The sequence below is a fragment of the Zonotrichia albicollis genome, chromosome 2, assembly GCF_047830755.1.
Source record: "Zonotrichia albicollis isolate bZonAlb1 chromosome 2, bZonAlb1.hap1, whole genome shotgun sequence".
Lineage (NCBI taxonomy): Eukaryota > Metazoa > Chordata > Aves > Passeriformes > Passerellidae > Zonotrichia > Zonotrichia albicollis.
Genome location: NC_133820.1, coordinates 3,022,203 through 3,044,486, shown reverse-complemented (window position 1 = coordinate 3,044,486; position 22,284 = coordinate 3,022,203). Strand labels below are relative to the sequence as shown.

Here is a 22,284-nt window from a genome sequence, read left to right as displayed (position 1 = left end):
ATACATCTGATGAAGGAGAAAATGCAGGAATTGGTAACTTGCCCTCATCTTTGTTTCCACATGCAGTTTTAAGCAAAGTCTAATTTCCTCAGGTACTATTAAACAATTAATTAACTTAATTATCTAGAGAGTATGGATGTATATTTGGATAGCATGTTAACTGGAGCCAGTTCTTTTCTTTGATGCTGAAGGTGATCACAATCTCCTGAGTAAGGCATTAGACCACTATAACAAGCCTTGCACAGCAAAAATGAACAAAAATATGCAAATACAACTTCAAATGAAAAGAAACTTGCAAATGCTGCTTTATTTAATTCTTACAATAGGGAGGCACTTTTACATTAAAAAAGAAGTGCAGAGGTTTCATTATTAACTACAAAACCTGGAAGTATTATTCCATGAAAACAAAGAGAAATAGTGTCTGTGTGACAAAGTGATTGGTTTTTCCTTTCATTTCTATACAATTTATTACATTTAAACAAACAAAACCTAAGAAAATCTTTAGAAAACAACAGCAAAAAACCTTTTCTTCTGTTCCTGCAGGCCAGAAGCATTTAGAACATTGATGACACTTTGCTTTTGTGTTCCTCATCTCTTACTTTCTGTGCTTGTTGCATGAGGCAGAGTCTGACCCACGGGCTTTCCAAGATTAATGGGTGCCACAGAGATATCATAAATAAAGTGATCATGTGTTTATATGATGTCAAAAGTCTCAATTCAGCTCTGCCTTGCATGCCAAACCTGCTTGTTTCAGTCAAGTTATTCTCCAACTAACACCTGCAGGCAGAGTGTGTGTGCTGGTATGGTGGAAGAGCAGGGAAGGGTGACTGCAGGAAAGGATTCCCCCTCCTTGGAGTCAGAATTCCAAGCTCGTTTTCCATGCCATCTCAGAAAAATGGCCTTGTATTAATGGCAATGAGCCCCTGGGAGTCAGCTTCTTGCTGGGCTGTACTGGGTGGAAGCTGGGAGCAAATCCTGCATTGCACTACCCAAGTGGGAAGTGAAGTTAGCAATAAGTTCAGCCAAAGCAATAATAACACTGAGAGAGGGCTCAGATCTGCACTGACCCCTGCATTTAACACTGTAAAAACCTCTCTGATGTCACTCAGAATATCCCTGGAGAAAGGCAGTCCTCCAAATGAATATTGTCACAATCCATCCTTCTGGACTTCCACTTCAGTGTCTGAAGTGAGGACAGCAGAGCTGGGGTCAGCAATGCTGGCAGATAAATGTCCATGCTTGATGGATGAGAGGATATATTTGTACCTCACAGCAATTCTCTTGCAATTTATTTGGTTTGGGGTTAACAAAACCACCAGGTGAGCTGCACAGGGAGGCTTCTGGTGCTGTGAAAATGAGCTTGGAAGTGGAAAGAACACTCAAAGGATGTTAAAGGAATATTGGAAATGCTCGAAATCAGCACACCTGAGGAAAGCAATACTTTTCTAATTACCTGTTGGTTTATTAAAGTTGGCTGAGCAGAATATGGCTTTACATTCTGAGGTTACTGGCAAAATTCAGGCTTTCAATGGCAGCAGGGCTCACAAATAAATCTGTTCTGGAGCTCTCTGAAGGCAAGGTTACCCTAAATAAAGGGAATATGATGGATCATCAGACTGTGCTTATGTTGAACAGTGCTAGGTTTGATGGAAGAAGTATTTGCTGCAATTCCTTGGTTTTACTCAGCAAATTCCAGATGGATGTCCTGAGATGCAGAGCTCCTTCCTTCAAGCCATTTCCTCTGTTTTTCAAAATTGCCTAGGGTGTTTTTTAGCCCACTTTGAAAGTAAATGACCTGACCTGATCCAGAACTCTTTTCAAACTCTAAAGCTAGGTTCTAAAGATAGAAAAATTAAAGCTGGTCCAGTATTACCAAAACTGTTTTCAAAAACTGAGCTAGTTAAAGAAACACCTCCATTTTGAAGTTGCTTTACCACCATAGATACAACCTGTAAACATATTCACAGAGAGTTTGGGCTATAGATTCCAGGATATTTTTTCCTTTACCAAAAGCACATATTACAAAACCTGTAGGGATTTTTCTTTGCATGTTATGCTTGAAAAAGTTAAGTAAGTCTGGTTTCATTTAGATTCGAATACATTATAATTATTTGCAACTTGTATCTTTGTGCTGATATATGAAATAGAAGATGTAAAATTCTTTCTAAACAGAAATTCCTAAACTTTCTGTCCAAGCTAAATATGTCAAAGGACATAGCATGAACACGAAAGATAAATCTAGCTTTAAGATTTCCCACTGATATAGAAAAGAATGTTTTACAAAATTTTGATCTTGATTGTCTCTTTCCAGCTGAACAGGGACAGTTTTTTCCCTCCATTCTATATTGAAAGGGAGAAAACCACACTGCTGCTTATTTCCCTGGCACATCTTGCATGGAACAATGCAAGCTCCATTATGGCATGAGACTAATTACACAAATTACATCTGAAAGAGAAAAAAGTTAAATTAAGATCTGAACAGTTACTGCATGATCAGTGGGCACGAGTGAGATCTGATGTCGTTGTGTTTGGAAATGGCTTCATCCAGATCCAGCTGTCTGTTGTTGACCTTCACCTCCATGCAGCCATTATAGAAAGCAGTCACTGGTGTAGCACCCAGAGGAACATCTGCACAGAAACACATGCAGGTCATTAGGCCAAGGCATGCAAGTTCCTATGGATTCTTCAGGTCAGTCAAAACATGGGGAATACTCCACTCCCCATCCATTATTCAGTCATGGGAGAAAAGGAGCAGTTTGGCAGGAAACACTTGAGTTCTTCTCCCTTAAGATCAAGATCAAGTCAGCAAAGCTGAGAAAGGCCAGAAAAATGTTAAATATGCATCCAGAAAATGGACTCCAGGAATGTTTTCCATAGTAGCTTTTCCTGTATTAACAAGAGATTGTTTCCTGGAGCCCACTGTTCCTGCCCTGAGCTACAAACAGCTGTTTCTGGGCTTAGAGGTCACACAAAGAACTGTCCTGCTTCTGCCAGGAAGCTACTCTAGATTTAAATCTGCAGCTTCTCACTTGGGCACCCCTGGGAACTTCACACATTTTCCTGCTTCCTCACTGCTGCTTCCAAGTGAATTCTCTGTGAAAGACTCACTTTATCTGCTGCTCGTTTAGGTATTGTTTGGCTTAGGGCAGCATCAGATCATGGATATGTTTGCAGGAAACAATATGTTAAGCACAAGTCTTAGGGTACAAGTGGCTTCTTACAAGGTAGACCTAAGGGATGCAAGAACCTTCAGCAATTAGAATGAGGATGACTAGGAGCTGATCTGAAAAGCACCCTCTGTTTTTGCAGGTTAATCACCCTATCCCTCCTTAGGAGATAGATGTTGTTACCTTAGGAACAAGAAACGCTGTTTTCTCCTGATTTTTATTTTGCTGTAAGCTGAGGTATTGTGGAGTCCTGTAGAATTGTTCCCTTCTGCTTTTTTCCCCCAGTGAGGAAAACACTGCTGTCACAGAACCATGGAAGTTTCATTTAACCTGCACTGGTTGTGCTGAAGTAACAGGGGAATACTCCCACCACTGTTACTAGTTTGTAGAAAGGGGTATTAAAAACAGGGACTTATGGCCTTCATAAAATGCAGGGGGTTTTGAATACAGAGGCTTGGTTTTTGGGGGTTTTGTTTGTTTGTTTTATTGTGCTAATTTGGATGTTTAAAATAGCTTTTAAAACTTAAAAACAGAGATGACAGAAAACTGAGATTAAGGAGCAGCAATTAACCAACACTTGCTTCTTCTTTCTTTGAGATGCCTGAATAATGCAAAGCTCTTCATTCTCAAGATGTTGATTTCTCTGTGGCTGGCAGTACTAAAAAAGAATCATTTAAGCATCACAAAGATGAAGAGGTCCAAGAAATGACTGGAATCTTAGTTACTGTGGCTCTGTTAAACTGCTGACTCACCTCTACTAAGTAAATACTGACTCATTCCTTGTCAATTCAAGACATGTCAGTCAAATTTGTAGCATTTTCTTAGAAATTGTGGTTCATTCACCATGAAATAATAACAGGACATAGAAAAGCTCTACAAGTAGCAATACTGTAACCATGGCACCTTTCCTCTAGAAATTGTCAAGTTTTAATTCAGGTTTTGACTATTTCTCACCTAGGGCGATGCTCTTTTTCTTCTTGATTCAGCCTGAAGTAAAATTATTTATACAGAAGTATGTGCACACTTCCTGGGCCAAATAATCCTTGTGATAAGGACATAATGTTGACATTATGTTTCAATAATGTTAACTTGAAGCTTGCTTTGAACTAAGCATTTGGTGTTTCAACACATTCTCTGTCTCATAAAGATTACCTGTCATCTCTGCTCTGAGCTTAATTGTTGAAACCATATTCCTGACTTCCCCTTCTGCACTTCTGACACTTGGATTATTTACAAATGCCTGCTTTTCTTACATTTTTGATGCAGTTCCTCAGCTGTGCCAGATGGTGGCATTTCAGAAACGTGCAATGCTCACCCAACTCAAAAATCAAGATATTTTCCAAATTGAAACCTCTAGAGAGCCATGTCTTAATGTCCAAATAATGCTACTATTAAAAAGCTGGCTGCCTCCAAAGCTGGAATGACTGGAGGAGACAAGAGGCACTTGAGGGGAAAAAAACCTTTTTTTTTTTTTAAATAATTGTAGACTTTAACTAGCATGGGTAAGGCTGAATACAACCAGGCTTGTAGAAATAATGACATTAATGAATAGAAACAGGTCTCACCTGGCAGGCCACCCAGGTAGGTGACAACATTTGCCATCATTGCTTGATGCAGAGTTGAGAGATGCTCAGAGTTGCTTCTGTCAGTGTGTGAATCAACAGCCAGTTCAAGCTCCTGTTTGGTCACTAGAAGTCCAACCTGTACTCTTCTGGGGGTGCATAATTTCTTTGATTCCAGCTGTGCAACAATGCTGTTCCCAATGGTCACAGTGATTTTCTAGATGGAAGAATGGTAGATCACCAAAGATGTCACATGCAACTTTAATTAATCATTATACTTGGTTTTAGTGCACTTTGTATTTGCAAGTAGAAGAAAATATGAAATACTGATACCTTCAGCTGGAAAAGCTGATGTGTAACCATCACTTCTGATGATGAATGCCATTCTTAAATTTGTACATGAGAATCTTTTACAGGGAACAACTTTGGCTACAGTTCTGAGGTGAAATCCTGTTTCACCTACAGTTTTGAAGGTACCCAAGTGTTCACTACAGGTTTTTATTTGGAGGAAAAAAAACTGGATTAACCATGGTGTATAGTTATGCTCTAGCTTGGGATGGCAGATGTAGAAGGATATAAATGGAAACTTAAGGACAACAAAATCAGTTTATAATTTGGAACTAAGATAATGATCTTGCTGGATACACTGCTGTCATAGTTCCCTTTCTGCTTTGTGCATTTGGAAGGAAAAGTTAAGGAAAACATGATGGGGTGGATCTGAGCTCAGACTGCATAATGTAATCTCCCTGGCATGAGTGATTAGTGCTTAGTCACTGCTGCAGCAATCATTAATAGACAGATATTTTCTGCACATTATTACACAATCTAATTTTCACAATACTGAGGCTACCAGCTGCACTGCAAGTGTGTGAGTAGCTTTTTTTTAGCTTGATTTTCCACCTGGCAGCTGCTAGGAGAATTGTAAGATCACCTGTGAGTCAGAGGAGTTAGAGTCCACTATGGACAAGGCAAGAGGCACTGTTTCATTAGAAACCAAGGCAAACATAACGCCAGTGTCTGTGGATGGGCGAATACTCAGAGTCACATTTATTAGCCAATCTTCAGCACTGTCAAGATTATCTGTTTTAAAGAGAACAATTGAAATTAGTAAATCCACCTGCTGATGAAAAATTAATATGGGGTTAAAAATTAGTATTTAAATCTCCTCCCTACTGTGGAAAAATTAGTACTAAATTTTTAAACTTATGGAAAGAACTGTAATTCTAAAGAAATGCAAGCAGATAAAAAAATAACCAACCCAACTAACTTTTAATCCTGGATCTTCAATAGAGGCCAACCTTGGCAAATAAACTGCTGAATGTAAAGCACTCCAGAAAGTGAACACATGACACTACTGTGATCAAAATCCTCATTCAAGCAGACTCCTAACAGAAGTTAAGGGAATCACTGGTGAAAGCAGAAGTGTATAGCTTAGTTTGTGTGCCTTTTTTTATTTTCTTTCTTTTAAATTTTCATCACTCAGTCCAACAAAAAACACAGGAATAGAAAAATACTTACTATAGTTTATCTGGAATGCTGCCATTCCAGTGCCAGGGTAGAAGGATCCTCTCCCCACTGATACTAAACAGTGTTTGCTTTGTTTTTCTTGAATAACTTCATTTACTCCTGAATGTCCCTGGTTCATCAAGTTCCAAGCCCGGATACAACCATCTAGACGAGGGTTTATCTACAGCAGAATGACAGCATTGGGGGTTTGAGCCCAAAGTTTGGTATAAAAAGTCAATAATGAGGCATTATGTTTCATATTAGCTTATTTCCATGTAGGCAATACCAATGTTAACAATGCTATAGGTTACAGCAGTGATGCTGGGAGAAAACCAAGTGGCAGGCATTTGGTACCTCAGCCTTTAAAAGGTATTTATGGTTTAGCTTTTCCCGCTTTGCTGCCAGGGATCTGGACAACAAGAGATTGCTTCTACTTTTAAAGCTTGTGTTGTGACCTAGACAAAAGGGCAGCAGATTTTCTGTAGCTGAAAGAAAATGATCGCTAGCAATGTTCCTTGTCCAAAGCTTTATACCAAAGTACAAAGAAATGTCTGGAATTGTTTTCTATTGGATAAAGGGATGCTATTGCATTGTTCCATGGTTTTTTCTCTGCTTTGCTTTTGAGCAAAATTGATTTTTTTTAATTTTTTTTTTTTTTTTTAATCTAAACTCTCTGTTGAGATTGCCAATTAGTTTGAAGGCTCCAGGACTGTAAAGAAGACAGTTGCAACTATTAGACTGTAGCCATTCTGGAGGCTGGGAGACTGAAAGAATCATGGGCCTTGTCCAGCCTGGGCTGCTGTAAAACCTTGTAAAAACGAAAGCTCGCTGTGCTGCCTGCACACTGAATGCTGCACTCATTTAGAGCTTAGCAAAAGCCGGGAGCAGGACATGAATCACCCTGAAATGCACTCTCAGCAGCAGCAGTGGTGTGATTTAGGGAATCTTAAAGCCATATTAGGAAACAGGCTACAGAATCTTTAAAGATTAGAGCAGAAGTGCTGTGTTTTTACAAGTAAAGCCTTACTGAAGGCAGACTGAAAAGGTTCACATATGTTTATTTTCAAAACAGTGGTTTAATAACCACATTTTCATTTTCTAAATGGGTTCCATGCCAGGCTTGCTTCTTCTGTGCCTTCCAGGAGTAAACAACTGAACAGAGCACGATCAATCAAAATTAGTCTCATTATTTAATTACCTGTTTAACAAGAGCACCGCCCACCCTGCGAGGCAATCCTGCAATGTACACCTTGGTTTCCAAGAAACCCTGGGATTGTTTAAACAGAGTTCCTGGGCTGTTAATACTCATCACAGCCTCTTTAGCTATTTTTACACTGATGCTGTGTTCTAATTCTTCAACTGATACCTGGAATAAAATGCAAATAATTACATATACACACATATGGAAATGTAGACTATATTAAAATTTTAAAATATATTTTTTAATAATTACATAAGCCCTATGAAGCATGACTAATTTTTCTTCAAACCTTGTAAAATACTTTTAGTACAGTCACTATTCAAATTGTATTTAAACTTGATGCGGGACAGCTGCCCATATCTAGGGACATACACAGGAGGGTAACAAACAAAATCTAACTGACATTACAAATTTGATGTGCTCTATAGATTGTGTGAGAAAGGCTTTTCATCTCAGCTGTAAAGGCTTAAAAAGCAAGATGAATTTTTGGTCTAGAAGATGTAAAACTTGCTCTAAACACAAAGTATCCAATAGCTGTGCACTTGACCATGCAATCACAGTTTTGAATATCCTGCCACTTTCCTTTTCATGTTTAAAATTAATAATTGCTATGTTGATAGCTAGAGGTAATTATCTTCTCTTTGATTGTTAAAAGGTAGCAGAATTTCCTGATGCAAGGCATGCCTGTGCATTTCTTGGCTGGTTTTTAAACCTGGGGTTTGAGTGCACCATTTTAAGCCTTTTAGTAGTTTAGTTTAGCTCAGTTTCTCCCTCCTTTATTTATCAGCATCCTCCCACAGTGAGTAAAAGGAAATGAGTGGGAGAAGGAAATCGAACTTACTATATGCCACAGTCCATCATTAATGGCCTTGCCTCCGCTGGTGACTTTTGTTCCAAACTCATTCTTGAATTGGATCTCAATCTTTCCATCCCTAAGAGCAAGCAAGATCCAGGCTGAGCTGTCCAGGGATTCTGCATACAGGATCACCCCCTCTGCGTCGTACGTCCGGAAATCAAACTCTGCTGTAAATCTGAGTTGTGAAGAAGGAATCTTAATAAGAACACAGGCAAGGTGAAATATTGTACAGCCTAGGATAACTCATTAGTAGGGTTAGAGAAAGGTTCAGAGATAATAACTTTTGGTGTTTCTATATCTGAGCAGTTGTGATTTTTTTGCACAGGATGGAACATAAGCCTTGTTCACTCAAATCCAGTGGGAAGTTTCCAGGTTAACACCTTGACCTGGGATTTGAAACAACCTTGGTGCAGCTCCCAAATTCACTCTGACCTTCACTTGTGAAGGATATCCCAGTCCCCTGAGCAAGAAGAGAGATGTAATATCCCTATTGCATTTTTTATGGATGTGATGCAGACAAAATAGAAGATTTATGATGTGCTTCAGTACAGCTGGGTTGCCAAGTGTTGTCCTGAAAGAATTATAACCTAGAAATTTGCTCATTCTCTCATTTGAGGATTTTTTGGCTGGATCTAGGTTGAGTCTTTGTGTGTAGCAAAGTTAGGATTTACTGTGCAGTAGAGGAAAGTAGAAGTAGAGTAAAAACCGGTTTCTGGGACTAGACAAAACAGATTAAGGGTGAAAGCAAAGCGTTTGGAAGGTGGGGTTTGCCAAGGCCGCTCTAACTCAGAACTGGGTCGCTGTCCCTCGCAGTGCTGCTCTGTGTCCCCTAGATGGGGCTGTCCCTCGCCAGACGCACCCAAAGCCGCTCTGTATTATCTTCAAACATTTATCATCTCTGAAAGCTCTTCCAGGGCAGCATCAGTGCCCGGTCAACTTGGAACAGCGGCAGAGGGCAGAGTGCTCAGTATTTATGTCCATCTGTAGGGTTCTGAGGCTCTGGGGATCACCAGCTCCACAGCTGCTGCTGCTGTTACCTTCCAGCTGCTTGGTCACTAAGTCAGGGAACGCTGCAATTTCTGCTGCTGCAGCAAAGAGGTCCAAGAGCAATAAAGGGGTCAGTGCCAAGGGCAATCGCTCTGACAGCTGTAAAGAAAATCATCCAGCTGGTGCCAGACAAGGTACTGGGCTCTGTGAGTGTCCTTGGGACACTCTGTGTGTGAGAGGAAGCCCAGGGAGGGGCAGGGGGCAATGGCTTGACTGTGGCCATTCCCATATAAAACTGGAAGCCATACTGTAACTATTTTAATTTAACTTCTGAATTTTATGTTGATAATTCTAAATGCCTTCCTGTTTATTCATTCATCCATGATGTAAAGGTATCTTATCCAAGGGGGAGATGGTGATATAATTTAAGCATGCAACACATTCTTCCTAAACCCTCAGAAAATTAACGGAAACAAATGTCTGTCATTCCAATGCATGCTTTTATCAATAGCAAATGCTTACCTTGTGACATTTGGCAGTTTGAACTTTAAGTAGAGAACAGGAATTCCTATAAATTGCTCTGCCAGGTAAAGCAGTTGATAATTCTTTTCAAGATTCAGTGGGATACACTCAGTAACAGACTGAAAATAGTAAAGAAAAAAAAGCTGTAATGCATTGTGATAGCTTATGAAGCAACTCCTGTTGTTGTCTGCTAGCCTTTTTTATTTTTAAAGTAATAGCTAACCTCTGGGTTTGGGGTTTTTTTTAACTTGAATACCTATGTACAAATGAAATGGTGTGGTTCTGCTTTTGTTTGAAACATCCCTTATTTAAACTGCTGGAGGATAATCCAGGTTGACGCACAGTTCTGGTGGATTGAAACTAATATTTAAATACTTAGTTTTTGAATTAAGAATTCCAATCTTCCATCAAGCACTTTTCTTTCACCAGGGATATAAGACACTCACCTTCTAGGGAGCTACCAAGCTCTGTTATTAAAGTTCTGCAGAACATAAACCTGCTCAGGTGTTAGAAGGGAACAGACAAGAGCTGTACCTGACTTTGTTAAAGAGAAATTACAGAATCACGGTGCTTATGGACAAGTAGAAGCCTCAAAGCCTCTTTGATCAAATTTGAATCCCTCAAAACACTCCATGACTGTCTTCTATTCTGACTTTGCTATGCCTGATGCAGCAGTTCCATTAAATGTACAGGTGCTCTCCTTGAATTTTATGGCTACTTCATTTTATGGCTGCTGGCGTCACTAGTCTTTGGATTGAATGTATTTTCAGCTGACTGAACTTTTTTCCCCAATTAAAAGGCATGAAACTAACTTTCAGATAGAGAATTAATCACTGCTGAACAACAGTAGTGAAAATAAGAGCATCTTCCAGCCTCATTGCATCTCACCATTTCAAGGATGAGCAGAATAAAACAGATTAACTGCCAAGTGCTGTTCATTAAATTTCAGAAAGTAGAAACAAGCCCTAATACACAGATCCCGTAACTTGTGTCAGATCTTGTTCCTGCAGTTTAAGCCAAATTTTGTTATACTCTGTTGGAAGTGTTTTATTGTTGTTAGAAGTGTTTTATTGTTGGCAGTTATCTGAGCTCACTTCATATGACATCTCAGACTGCCTGAACTTTTCAAAGTATACAGAGAGCCACTTACAAAAAAAATCCTTGGACTTCAATCCTTGAATCCCAGTTCTCTGGAGTTTCAAACTTTCTGCTCCTAAGAAGTGTAAGTTTTGAAACTGATCAAGAGCAGCCCATTTTGGCTGCAAGATGTTCTCCAACTGGCAACTATTACTGAGTGCTTTTCCTTAAGCTGTGGCAGATGAGAACTGTGGAAAACAATCCAGGGTTTTTCAAGCCAAACAGAATAATTCTGAAACAGTGAGTGAAAACTTTTGCACAGCCTAAGGAAAACTTGGGAACATATGGACAAAAGGAACATTCTGTCTCTGAGTGGGCTGAGCAGGAATTAGTTGTTTGATAGGAGAAAGCTGAGGCTTATTTTGGAAGCAGCAGGGAATAAAGATGCCTGGCTAAAGCAAGCTGCTTTTGACAGGACTCCTGTAAATGAGCATGCATGAACGGAATGGCATCCAAATCCCTGCTGCTTTGTGAGCCAAACCATAGATCAGAATCCCCAATTTTCTCAGGAATTTTTAATCAGTTCTCAAATAGCTTCCTATTTTCCTTAATCTAAGTTATCCTCTCATCAAGAAATACCAAACTTTGTGATTTTCCACATGGAATTTTACATAGCACACTTTTACCTCACAATTCTTCATGTCCTTAGAGAGCTTGAACCCTTTCTTGCCATCACAATAGCAGCTGTAACTTCCTGGTGAGTTCACACAGAGTTGAGCACAAATATTTTCAGCACATTCATCAATATCTAGGGGGAATCAAAGCAGACAGAAGATTTTTTTTTTTCATGGCACAGACTGAAAACTAACACAAATTAGTAGACTAACAGATAAGAGAGGTTCTCTGGAATAATATTAATCCAAAAGGTGATTTAGTAATCTGATAGAGGCCTGGAGGGCAGAGCTGGAGACAATTTGGTCTGATTTCTGAGGCACAAGGTGGCTGAATAGTGAGAGATATCATAAATTGCTACCACAGATGGTAACAAATCCCATTCTGGGTCAGATCATCTGCTTTCCTTGTAAGACATGATAAGAGCTCAGATTATTAAAAGTATATAGGGAAAACATGTGAAGAAAGAATGTGCTTTATTACTATAAACCCCAAATAATCTCAGGGCAAAATACCTTTTAAAATAACATAGAATAATCTCATAATGCCTAAGGTTCAGATAGCATCTACTTGTGGAGAAGAACAGTGTGATTTGAGCTGATTTAAGCTAAATCAATAAAAGAATTTCATTTTTTTTATTTAGTAGGTTGTGTAAAATAAGCAATTTAGAAATAAAAGGCTGTTAAAAACAGCCAATGTAAATTTTACATTTCTAATATAGAAACAAAATCTCTCCTTGACAAGAGTCCTCAATGAGGGTGATTTGGGTTTCAGATTACAGCAACTGCAACATTTATTCTGAAACCAATATTTTTTCTAGTGGAAAGAAAAAATTTTGTACCAATGTATGCATTTAAATATGGAGGTTTTGAGGACTAAAATACTTTTTTTTTTTGGCAGTTGCTTGGAGGTAGAGAGGTAATGAAAAATGTAACAAACCCTGTTCTGTTCTTCAGTCTAATATATTTGCCATCATAGAGATAGCTGTGCATAAATGTATGTAAATTCAATTTTCCTAATAAGCATAATTGAGTTTAGCCACCTACAAGCAATATGACAATGAAAAGCTCATGTCACTTAGTATTTCTGTGAGGCTACATTCCTGTCAGGCTGCACAATCCTGTCCTTAGACAGGATTTGGTGACTCATTTAATGTGGTTACAACAAGGTCTAACAGCTTAGCAGCATAATCCTCCTGCTAGGGAGGTAAGACTTTCCCTGTTGGAATGTTGTCATCTTGCAACCTCCTGAATCCATGTCCCAGTAGAAACACAACACTTACATGGGCTGCATCAAATTGGATTAATCTGAAGGAAACCCTAAGAGGAGTAAAAATTAATTACTGTGAAGTTTTTCTCACTTTGGTGCATGCAGGAACAGAAAATTGTCAGTAGTGATTTAATTCCATGGTAACTGGACAAAGAGCTGACACCTGGATATGTAAACACTGCCACTGTGCAGAGCTTTGGCACAAAAGACCTGCAGGAAAAGCCATGGAGCAAAAGATTCGTGGCCATCAGGCAGCTGCCTTTGTGTCCTTCTGTCCAGCAATATAAGGCAGCTTTTAAAATTAAAAAAAAAGTGTCACTGATAAGATTTTCCTTAAACTGACAGTGTAGAAGATTCCTCTTCATTGTAGAAATCTAAGAGCTTTTATATCTGTTTACAACTGAAATTTAACTTCTGATGTGCAGTAAACAGCAGCTTTAACAAGCACAAAGAAATAGAACATATTCTAAGACAAATATGCAAACACTTTCAATGCTGTAGAAGTTATGGTCTTTATATGAGTGTCTTCTTGCTACTTCACTGCAAGCTATCAATACTTCTCAGCTTTGCTATAATTGTTACAGAACTTTGTAATTTTTTTTTTCCAGATTGTCAGTTCAGGAAAAAAATCTTTTGGAGCAGCTCCTTTTTTTCACAGTTCTTTCTCTGGGTATTTAGGAATAGTTTTATTTGACATTTGAGATCTTTATAAAAAAATTAAAAAAAAAACTTTAGAGAACTGCCATGCTGTCATGGAATACAGCTTGACAACAATTAATTTAATAAAGAATATGAAGATTCAGAAATGCACTGCTAGATGAGGAGCTGAGTTTGGTATAGAAGTGGATTAAAAAAGGAAGAGGGAAGGGGAAGATGAAAGATATGAAAAAGGGGGAGCTGGAGCAAAGACCCACCTTCACAGTTCTTGGAAGTTGAATTGTATGTGTAGCCTTCTGGACATTCACACTCATATTTCCCCTGGGTGTTTTTACAGGTGGCTGTCCCACAGATGTTTGGATGTAGCACACATTCATTTATATCTAGAAACACAAACAAGTTATTAAAAAACAACTCCCTCTCTTGCACACCATTTTTCTTCCCAACCTTATCCAACACTGTGCGAACTGCGTGAGGTTGGCAAAATTTCTTGGTAGCTCTACTATGCTCTCACAGCAGACTAGAGCTACAGCCAGGAAGATTTCCAGAGGGCTGTAAAAAACACTTCTGCATGCCCCCAGTGAAAAAATTGTCTGCCTGCATATCTTTCCCATCCCTTCATGCCTTCTGTGAGTAACAGGGAAAGAGATGCAGGCCTAGGAAAGCAGAGAGAGAAACAGGCTACAGATTTCCCATAACCTAAACCAGACTGCATAGGAAAATTCCATCTTAGAAAGATACACCCAGAAAGACAAGAGATAATGCAATCAGCGGTTCTTCCATGCTACAATCAGTTCATGTCAGTTTTCTTTTAACTGGCTATTCTGAGAGGTGTTCAAGTCCCTCACTGTCTCTCTCTATCCCTCAAACCATTTTAGTGTCTATCTTCTGTCTTGTTTTCAATTTGTCAATGTCATTTTCCCAATGCAGATGTGACAGTGGGATTCAGGGTATAGTATCAATCTTACTAAGTGTCTTTGAGACAGAAAAATATCAGATCCCTGGCAGCACTTCACTCCCAATCATGGATGCAGGGATAATTCTGGTTTCTCTGTAGTTTTGTAGCAGTTGTGGAAATGGTGCTGCACAGGGGATTCTGCCACTGGCTTGCCTGGAGTCCTGGAACTGCAGTAAGTCAAAGCTGCCCTGAATTCAGACTACTCTTCTATAGTTAATAAGTGTATTCCAAATTCCTGGTTCTTTAACTCTATAGTTGCATGTAATAAAATACTTGACGTGCAGTTTATCAAATGATTAAACTAACACTGAAGGCACTAAGGTATATTAGTCTATTTTTATCTTTGATAACTTCTTAACCAGATTTTCCAAGAATTACAGAAGTTCTAACAAATTTATCTGCTTGCCATTTTTCATAAACCCACAGACTTCTGTCATTCTGGCATGTCTTTGGACAAAAGAAAAATCTGACATCATCCAAAACTGTTGTTCCATTAAAATGGAACGAAGTTGTAATTTTTTCTAAAAATGCAGTAAGAACTGCTAATTATGTCAATACACAGTATTTATTTGGAATGGAATGAAGCATGTAGACTGTGGCCAACAGTAGACACAAGCATGCACAGAAAAAATTATGCTGGGTGAATCAAAGAAAAATCTTTCTCTCCATTAAGAGATTTTTTGGATTCATTAATAGTTTCTTCCCCAATGAACTTCAAACTGCAGAAAGAGCAGCATGGCTAATTAGGAGTGATTTAGCCTAAATCGAATTTACCACAGAGAATTTCTACAGTAACAATATCAGCTATTTGTATCACTTGAGATTTCTGTTTCAGGGCACTTAAAGGATATGTGAAACTGGTGTGAGACCAAAATGAGCTTTATGGAGCTCCAGTAATGAAGCAGAATCTCATCTATAGCCATTCCCTCTTTCTTTCCTTGCTTCTTAATCTGGTTCATTATTTGGCTGCCCAAATGCATGCAGTGTGTAAGGAATGAGCAGCCAAACCAAACCAGGACAGGATCTTTCAGAGGCAAGGCAAGAGCATTTATGGAATTATTAGATCAAACCTTTCCCTCTCTCAGGTCAGCAGGCACTGTGGTGGCATGGAAAGATGTTCTCCTGAGGTCTCCCTACCTCCACAATCCCTTTTGTTGGAATGCATGAAGTAGCCATCTTCACACAGGCAACGGAAGCTCCCAGGGAAATTGGAACAGCGCTGGCTGCAGCCTCCATTGAAGTCTTCACATTCATTTATGTCTATAAAGAAAAGGGAATCAAACTCTCTGCTGACAGGAGGGCATCAACTGACCAGCTGCAAGTACTATTCAACAGTAGAAATGTAGTTGTGCTTCTGAGAACCAGCATGCCATGAAATTGAAGACTGTACCTTCCTCACAGTTCTCTCCTCTCCACCCTGCTTTACAGACACAGGTATACTTGGCTTGTCCATCTATGCAATCCTTATATCCATCCTTATGGCATGGCAGGGGGCTGCACTGGTTTGAAATTTCTGTGGGATGGAAAACATGGAAAATCCTTGTTATTTGGGGTTATTTCTCCTCAACAATCACTTTAGTATTTCTTCTTTCTTCTCTTCCTCCAGGTCTTGAAATAGGAAAAGTCTTGATGTATAACATGAAGCATCCCCACAACAATCTTGCAACTCATTCTGTCAGCAAAAATTTTTAAGTGAGTGAGAACATACAAAGCCACCAGTACTTCTTCTTTTTCAGGCAGAAAATAACTAGAAGACAAATTACTTGTTAAGGTAATCCCTGCAAGATATGACCAGACTTTTTATTATTATATTTAAAATATGTATTTCAGTTTTTAAAGAACAGTGCTCTGCCCCCATCATACTACCACAAATTTTACTAGAAAGATCAAAGTTTCAAGAATTCAAGATTAGAGAGTTGAATTTCTCTGTTCAAGAGTGGTCAGACGGAGAAACTGGTAATTTATTGCATGATTACAAACTGATCTGGAAAACATATTCAGCCATGACCATGTGCAGTGTAATTATTAAGGATTGTTTTTGCCTTCCATTGCTTTCAATGATAAAAATAGTGTCAGATGGTTAGGGATAAGTATTCTTATTCAACCAAAGGTTGCTTTGATATAACCAGGCTGTAGGAGGTTTAGAGAGATGTTTAAACTGTGACAGTAGGAAATAAGGTAAAAATGTCTTCCTATGAATTTACCAGAAAGAACATAATTCATGCTGGACCTGTGAATGCATAGGCATAAAAACCAAACATTTCAGAAACATCCCAAGTTTCATGCTTTGTGACCTTTTATTGGAGTCAATGACTGTGTTCCAAATAATATTTGGATGATTTTTTTGTTTTGTTTTTTTAAATTTTGAAATTTACAGCTGGTAATGTAACTACAGGCCAAAGAGCAGAGGTAGAAATGGCAATTATCAAGAGACGCTCTTCTTCTGCCTGACAGAACATGACTTGCTAGAGGCAAAGGGTTTGGCATAACTGTTAAATATGTGGTAGAGAACAGAGGACAAACTGGGGAATATTGCTGGGTTGGTGTAGGACACTTCTGTTTGCAGAAGAACCCTGCCTTCCGTATTGCAGTCAATTGTGTTCCTTTATCTTTATAAAGTTAAAAGCAGTCACTTAAACTGCTTTCTCTGGAAATGCCCTGTCTCCCCTCACATTTTTTGGTCAATTTCTGGTTTTGATTATTGAGTTTGCCTGCGTTATACCGTTTTTTGTCTCTTTTTGTGTCTCTGTGAACTGCTTTTTAGCCACTGTGTGTTCCAACACCAGCACTTACCCTTGACACAAGCCCTCAGGTCAGCTGGAGAGTCTGGAGTGACTGCAGTCACCCTGAACACCCCTGCTCGATGGGAGGCAAGGCAGCCTGCAAATGCAAAGCCACACAATCAGCTCAGGGTCCAAACAACTCATTTGCACTGAAATTACACCACTTGCTGCATGGCATCTTCAAAGAGCCTGTTCTCACAGCCTAAATTGCAAAACTGGTCTGGGCATGTTAAGGACAGCTGATGACAGCCCAACCTTCAGTGCCTCTGTGAGGATCTCAGCACACAGGACATTGTCTGCACTATAATCAGCATGGAAATCATCCCAGTGCTAGGGGCAGAAAAACTAAACCAGTATTAGCCAAAGGAGAGCATCACTGACTCATACACTACAGTTGTTTAGGGGTATTTTTGGTACTTACTTAAATATTTGGGATAAAAATATTCCTGCAGAAAGAAAAGAAAAAGAAAGGCTAAGAAAAATTTCAGGTAGATAAAATGACAGCAAAATACATCACTGAATATATTCTGAAGTATACTGGTATTATAACTGCAGAAGAAGAAAAAGTTACTTTGAGTCACAGAATATAGGCCTGGTTTTCTATATGCCTGTAGTTTGGGCTAAAGCAGAAGATTATTTAATACACACAAAACTCAGTGGAGAGATTAAAATACTGCACTGAGTTGGACACTTGCAAAATGAAGGCAATGCAAATGAATTGAGTGTCAAAACTACTTTGAAAATTGTCTCTTTAAATGGGAGGATCTTGCCCAGTGTTGTTATTGGGAACTGTGAATTCCATGTGCTTCTGTCTTTCCCTCTGCAAAGAACTGCTATGTATGTCATAGATACTCATTAAATACTTACAGTTTCAGGATTATTTTCAAAGATTTCCCTGGCTTCTTCCCTATTGCATAATTCTTCAATGCATTCTCTCTCTAGATTTCCCTTCTTACTTTCTTCCATGAAAGAGTTTGCCCGGCGTTTCCTCAGCAGGAACTGAGATGCATACTGCTGGGGTAAAACTTGGGAGAAACAAAGCAAATCAGTTATTATTTATCTCTTTTTGCAACAGCTGAAAAATGCTGTGAACACTGAGCAGATGTGAGAACTTAACACAAAATTCTGAATTAAATGCTTAGTCAGGAGTTGATGCTTGCTGTTGTTTTGAAAAATGCGAGCATGACATTCTAGGATTCTGTATGTGGGGGAGCTGTTTCTGATTTTAAAAAATTTTAATCTGTGCTATTTATCCCTAATAGCATCCATGCCTGAAGCATAATTTACACGTCATACTCAGGACAAGATTCGTTTTTCTAGATTATGGTTATTACAAAGTGAGATACGTAAGCAACAATTAGATAAAAAAGCTGATTATATTACCAGTTTCAGTGATCTGCAAGTAAATATTCTGACCGTATTAAATTTATGTGAGAACAAAACTATGTCTTAGAAAGTTAGACTACCTGTTATATGTAATTAACATAAATGTCATTTTATTTTTCAGAACAGTGAAGACCAAGACAAAGGTGAGAGTGCTATCCTGGGAATATCAAGGCAGACCATCTATAAATACATCCACATTTAACAAGGTAAAACAATCCTAGCCAGCTTTTATGTTTCAGACCCAGCATGAGTCATTACTTAATATTCATGTATCTGATTATTGTCATTTTAGTGACTTTTAACAAGTGGTGACCATTGAGAAGTGACACTAAAAATCGAAGATGTCTGCTTCAATGTTCTCTGCAGAGCACACAACACTCCAGGAACAGCCTCTAAATTAGACTGCCTGGTTTCATTTTTGGAATATAGCTTGTGATCAAGAGAAAAATGGATGAGCACAGCTGGAAGAAGTCCAGCTGACTGGGTGAAAGAGTGCAGATGACAGATGTTGACTGGAGAGCACCACACTTTGCTTTCCTCAGCCTGTGCTCAACTTGACCGGTCAGAGCTGCCCAGCTGTGTGCGGGCTGACACCTGCAGCGCACACCAGCTCTGGTGGCCGCGCATATTCATCCCAGCGCCACAGAAATGAGCCACTCAAGCACACACAGTCCATCCAGCACTGCCTGTGACAATTCCTCAAAGGCAGAGGAATAACCAAGTGCCAGAGAAGAGCTCCCAGCTTCGCTGCACTAACAGGAAAGAAAAAACTCAAAGAAGCTGACTAGAAAGAGCAGCTAATGAGGCCCAGAGCATCAGAGGAGACAGATTTAACATCTAACTAAAACCACAGCATCCCAAACACATTAAAGGCCTCTACTGAGTGACAGGGAACATTCTGAAGCGCTTCAACGTTGGGCAATGACCTGAAGAAACCTTTGTGTTACAGCCTCCTGAGTGAATCTGACATGGGCTGAGCTTGTAACTACAAACTAATCTATTTGCTTTCATTCTGGTAAAACTAATCATCCTGGTAAGGCTGTAAATAAGATTTCCTGAGCATAAGGTGGAGGTACAGCTCACCTCCAAGGTTTTACAGCACACCTCTACCTCAGAGAGAAACAAGCAAGATGTTTAGAAATGATATAAGTTCAATTAATTAGACTAAATGCTTTATTTCTCACTGATAAAAAAGATGCAGAAAGACCATCTGTCCTGAGGCAAAAGGAGTGACAACAGAAATAGGAGAATTGTGTATTATAGCTGCTGGGTTTATTTCCATGGGAGATCTCTACCCCCCACAAAGATGTTGACCTTTAGCTACATCATTGTCATTTTCACACAGTTTTACAGTAAATAAAAGACAAGAAATTTTCAGTTGTGTACAAACAGATGTAACACTTTCTACTTCATGTTTTCAGTACAGTGGAGCAATGGGAACAAGTATTTTTCCCTACATCAGAGCAGTTCATCCTTCTCCCAAGCTGATTTCCTGTAACTTCTGACTTTAAATAAAACACGTAACTCAGAGCAAATTCCATGTTTTTTCAGTGCAAATATTTCAATCCCCATGCACAGAATTAGCAGTGTATTTATTCATGTGTGTTTTCATTACAAAGATTATGATAGGACCTTTATTAAAAACAAAAAATCCTGACTGCTGCCAGTCTGATTACAGGAAACTCCAGCCCCTTTCTGACCCTGCCAAACCAAGTTAACCCTTAATGCACTCGGGCTGCTTCATGCGGTGATCACTGAAACCTTGTGCAACTCCAGAGCCTAACAATTTCCAGAGGTGGTGCACAGCCACTGTGTAGTGAATGCTTACCAAGCATCTAAAAGTAATGCTGCTAAAAAAGAAAAAATAAATTGTGGGAGAGGATGAGATTCAGTGGTTTCTTACAGCTGTTCTGTCATGCAGATGTCACCATAAACCTGCTTAAAGTGGGCCACTTAAACATAACTTAGAGCTGCTTACCTAAAACCTCAGCCAAGGAAAGCACTTGAATAAAACTGAATGAAAATCTTGTTTGCACAGCTCTGTAATTCCAGTGACAAGACTATCCTGAAAAGCTCCTCAGTGACATTGTGCAGCCAACAAAATAAAATTGGACACTAATATTTACCTGCACTTTCTCCAAAATATGTCCCTGACCTGATGTTTGACCAAATCCACCTGCACTGAGGCTTGCAGAGACAACTTTATGATTATTGAACAGTATGAGCTGCATTTTTAAGCTGTTTTCTCTTGTTCCCCCTCTTCTCCCCTGCCATTCCAGAAATCCCTGGCACTGTTCAGAGCCAGGGACAGGAAACTGGAAATATGGACCACAGAAATTTTGGATGAGCAGGACAGCTCATTTCCTGCTCTTAAGGAAAATGACAAGATACACAGTGGAGAAGATAAATTGAACCAAAAACGTGATGAAAACAGAAGAAAAGATCATTATGAAATATTTATTGGAAGGTTTATTTTAGGACCTGTTAAAAACATTACAAAATGAACTTTCATCTTTTGACACTGCTGCCTTCCCAAGCCAGATACCCCAGCACCCTGCAGAATAGTAAACATTCAGTTTCCGTTCTGCCAGTTTAATCATTAGTAAAACAGGTCAGAAACAGGCTTACTTTGAGCTGCAATTCTGCTGCTTTCAGCTACACTGTCTTCTTCCACTATTACGCTCAAAGTCTTTTTTGTCAAAGACGGAATGCTTTATTTTGTTCCTTTTTTATCTGTATGTGAGAGCACGTAGCTCATAGCCTGAGAGGTCTGAATTTAGAAGCAGGGTGAGCGCGGCTTGCCGGACTGCACACTAAAGCCACTCTTCCGAGCACACCGCGATCTCCCGAGGGCTGTCCTGGCAAGGGAGCCGAGCTCCCTGTGCCGACACCTTCCCGTGGGCGGCTGAGCCGAGATCAGCCCGGAGCCCCGGCTCGGCCGGCCCGCAGGAACCGCTGCGGGGAGCGCCGAACCCCACACACGGCCCGAGCCCCGGGAGAACCGAGGGGCTGCAGGCACCGAGCGCCCCTCGCCCCGCACCCGGCCCCGCGTCCCCCGCCCCGCCTCACTCACAGGTCGCCGCCTGGGCCAGGGCGATGGCGAGCGCCAGCAGCGGGAGGCACCGCGGCCCCATCGCTCCCGGGGGCGGCCGGCACTGCGCGGCTGCGGCTCTGCGGGGCCGGGCGAGGCTGCGGGGGCGGGAGGGAGGGGCGGCGGCGCGGCGGGGGGAGGCTGGGCCGGGGCCGGGCAGCGCTGCCCTCCCTGCGGGAGCGTCACCAGGGCGCCGGGGACAGCGCCGCGGGGGCGCGGGCGGGTCGCGCCTGGCCCGCCCCGCGGAGGCGGCGGCCGCACACGGCGGGCTCGGCGGGCATCCCCGGCGGGAGCGGAGGGCGCTCGGCGGGAGCGGAGCGGGGCAGGACGGGGCGGGCATCGCCCATTGCCCCCCATGGCTGCGGGGCCGCCCCGGCTACGGTGTTTACTCCCGGACAGCCCGGGGGGGCCGGGGCGCGCATCCTCGCGGCTGATTGGCTAATCCTCCGCCAGCACCGGGCGAACCGCCCCCTCCTATTGGTCGGCAGCGGCACCGCCTCTTAGCGTCTGCGTGCGCGCCATTAAGCGTGTCCCGCGCCGGCCGCCGTCGGCCGTCTCCCGGGGTGACGGGTTTGGTGCGGCGTCCCCGC

The 22,284-nt window shown here is 40.7% G+C and overlaps 1 protein-coding gene and 1 long non-coding RNA gene across 2 annotated transcripts; one reads left to right on the top strand and one right to left on the bottom strand.

The window, feature by feature from the left end:
• Nucleotides 1-281: 281 nt before the first annotated feature.
• PROS1 (protein S) lies at nucleotides 282-22,101 on the bottom strand. The gene is made up of 15 exons (XM_074531506.1): nucleotides 21,677-22,101; nucleotides 18,085-18,242; nucleotides 17,639-17,663; nucleotides 17,228-17,314; nucleotides 15,825-15,947; nucleotides 15,572-15,694; nucleotides 13,734-13,859; nucleotides 11,565-11,686; nucleotides 9,802-9,920; nucleotides 8,278-8,467; nucleotides 7,434-7,601; nucleotides 6,248-6,416; nucleotides 5,661-5,809; nucleotides 4,733-4,946; nucleotides 282-2,628 (listed from the first exon to the last, which is right to left on the bottom strand). The coding sequence occupies exons 1-15, from the start codon at nucleotides 22,032-22,034 to the stop codon at nucleotides 2,483-2,485; spliced, it is 2,277 nt and encodes a 758-aa protein (XP_074387607.1). The 5' UTR covers nucleotides 22,035-22,101; the 3' UTR covers nucleotides 282-2,482.
• Nucleotides 16,052-20,128, top strand: LOC141726611 (uncharacterized). The gene is made up of 3 exons (XR_012577728.1): nucleotides 16,052-16,126; nucleotides 18,725-18,809; nucleotides 18,896-20,128. It is a non-coding gene; the product is annotated as an uncharacterized LOC141726611 (long non-coding RNA).
• Nucleotides 22,102-22,284: the final 183 nt, after the last annotated feature.

Excerpts from the sequence above, each read along its gene's own strand:
- PROS1 (XM_074531506.1), bottom strand. The coding sequence starts at position 22,034 with ATGCCCGCCCCGTCCTGCCCCGCTCCGCTCCCGCCGAGCGCCCTCCGC. Across the intron at positions 18,243-21,676 it reads CCTGGCCCAGGCGGCGACCT|TTTTACCCCAGCAGTATGCA; the intron begins GTGAGTGAGGCG and ends GTTTCTCCCAAG. Across the intron at positions 9,921-11,564 it reads AGGACATGAAGAATTGTGAG|TCTGTTACTGAGTGTATCCC; the intron begins GTAAAAGTGTGC and ends TACTATTTTCAG.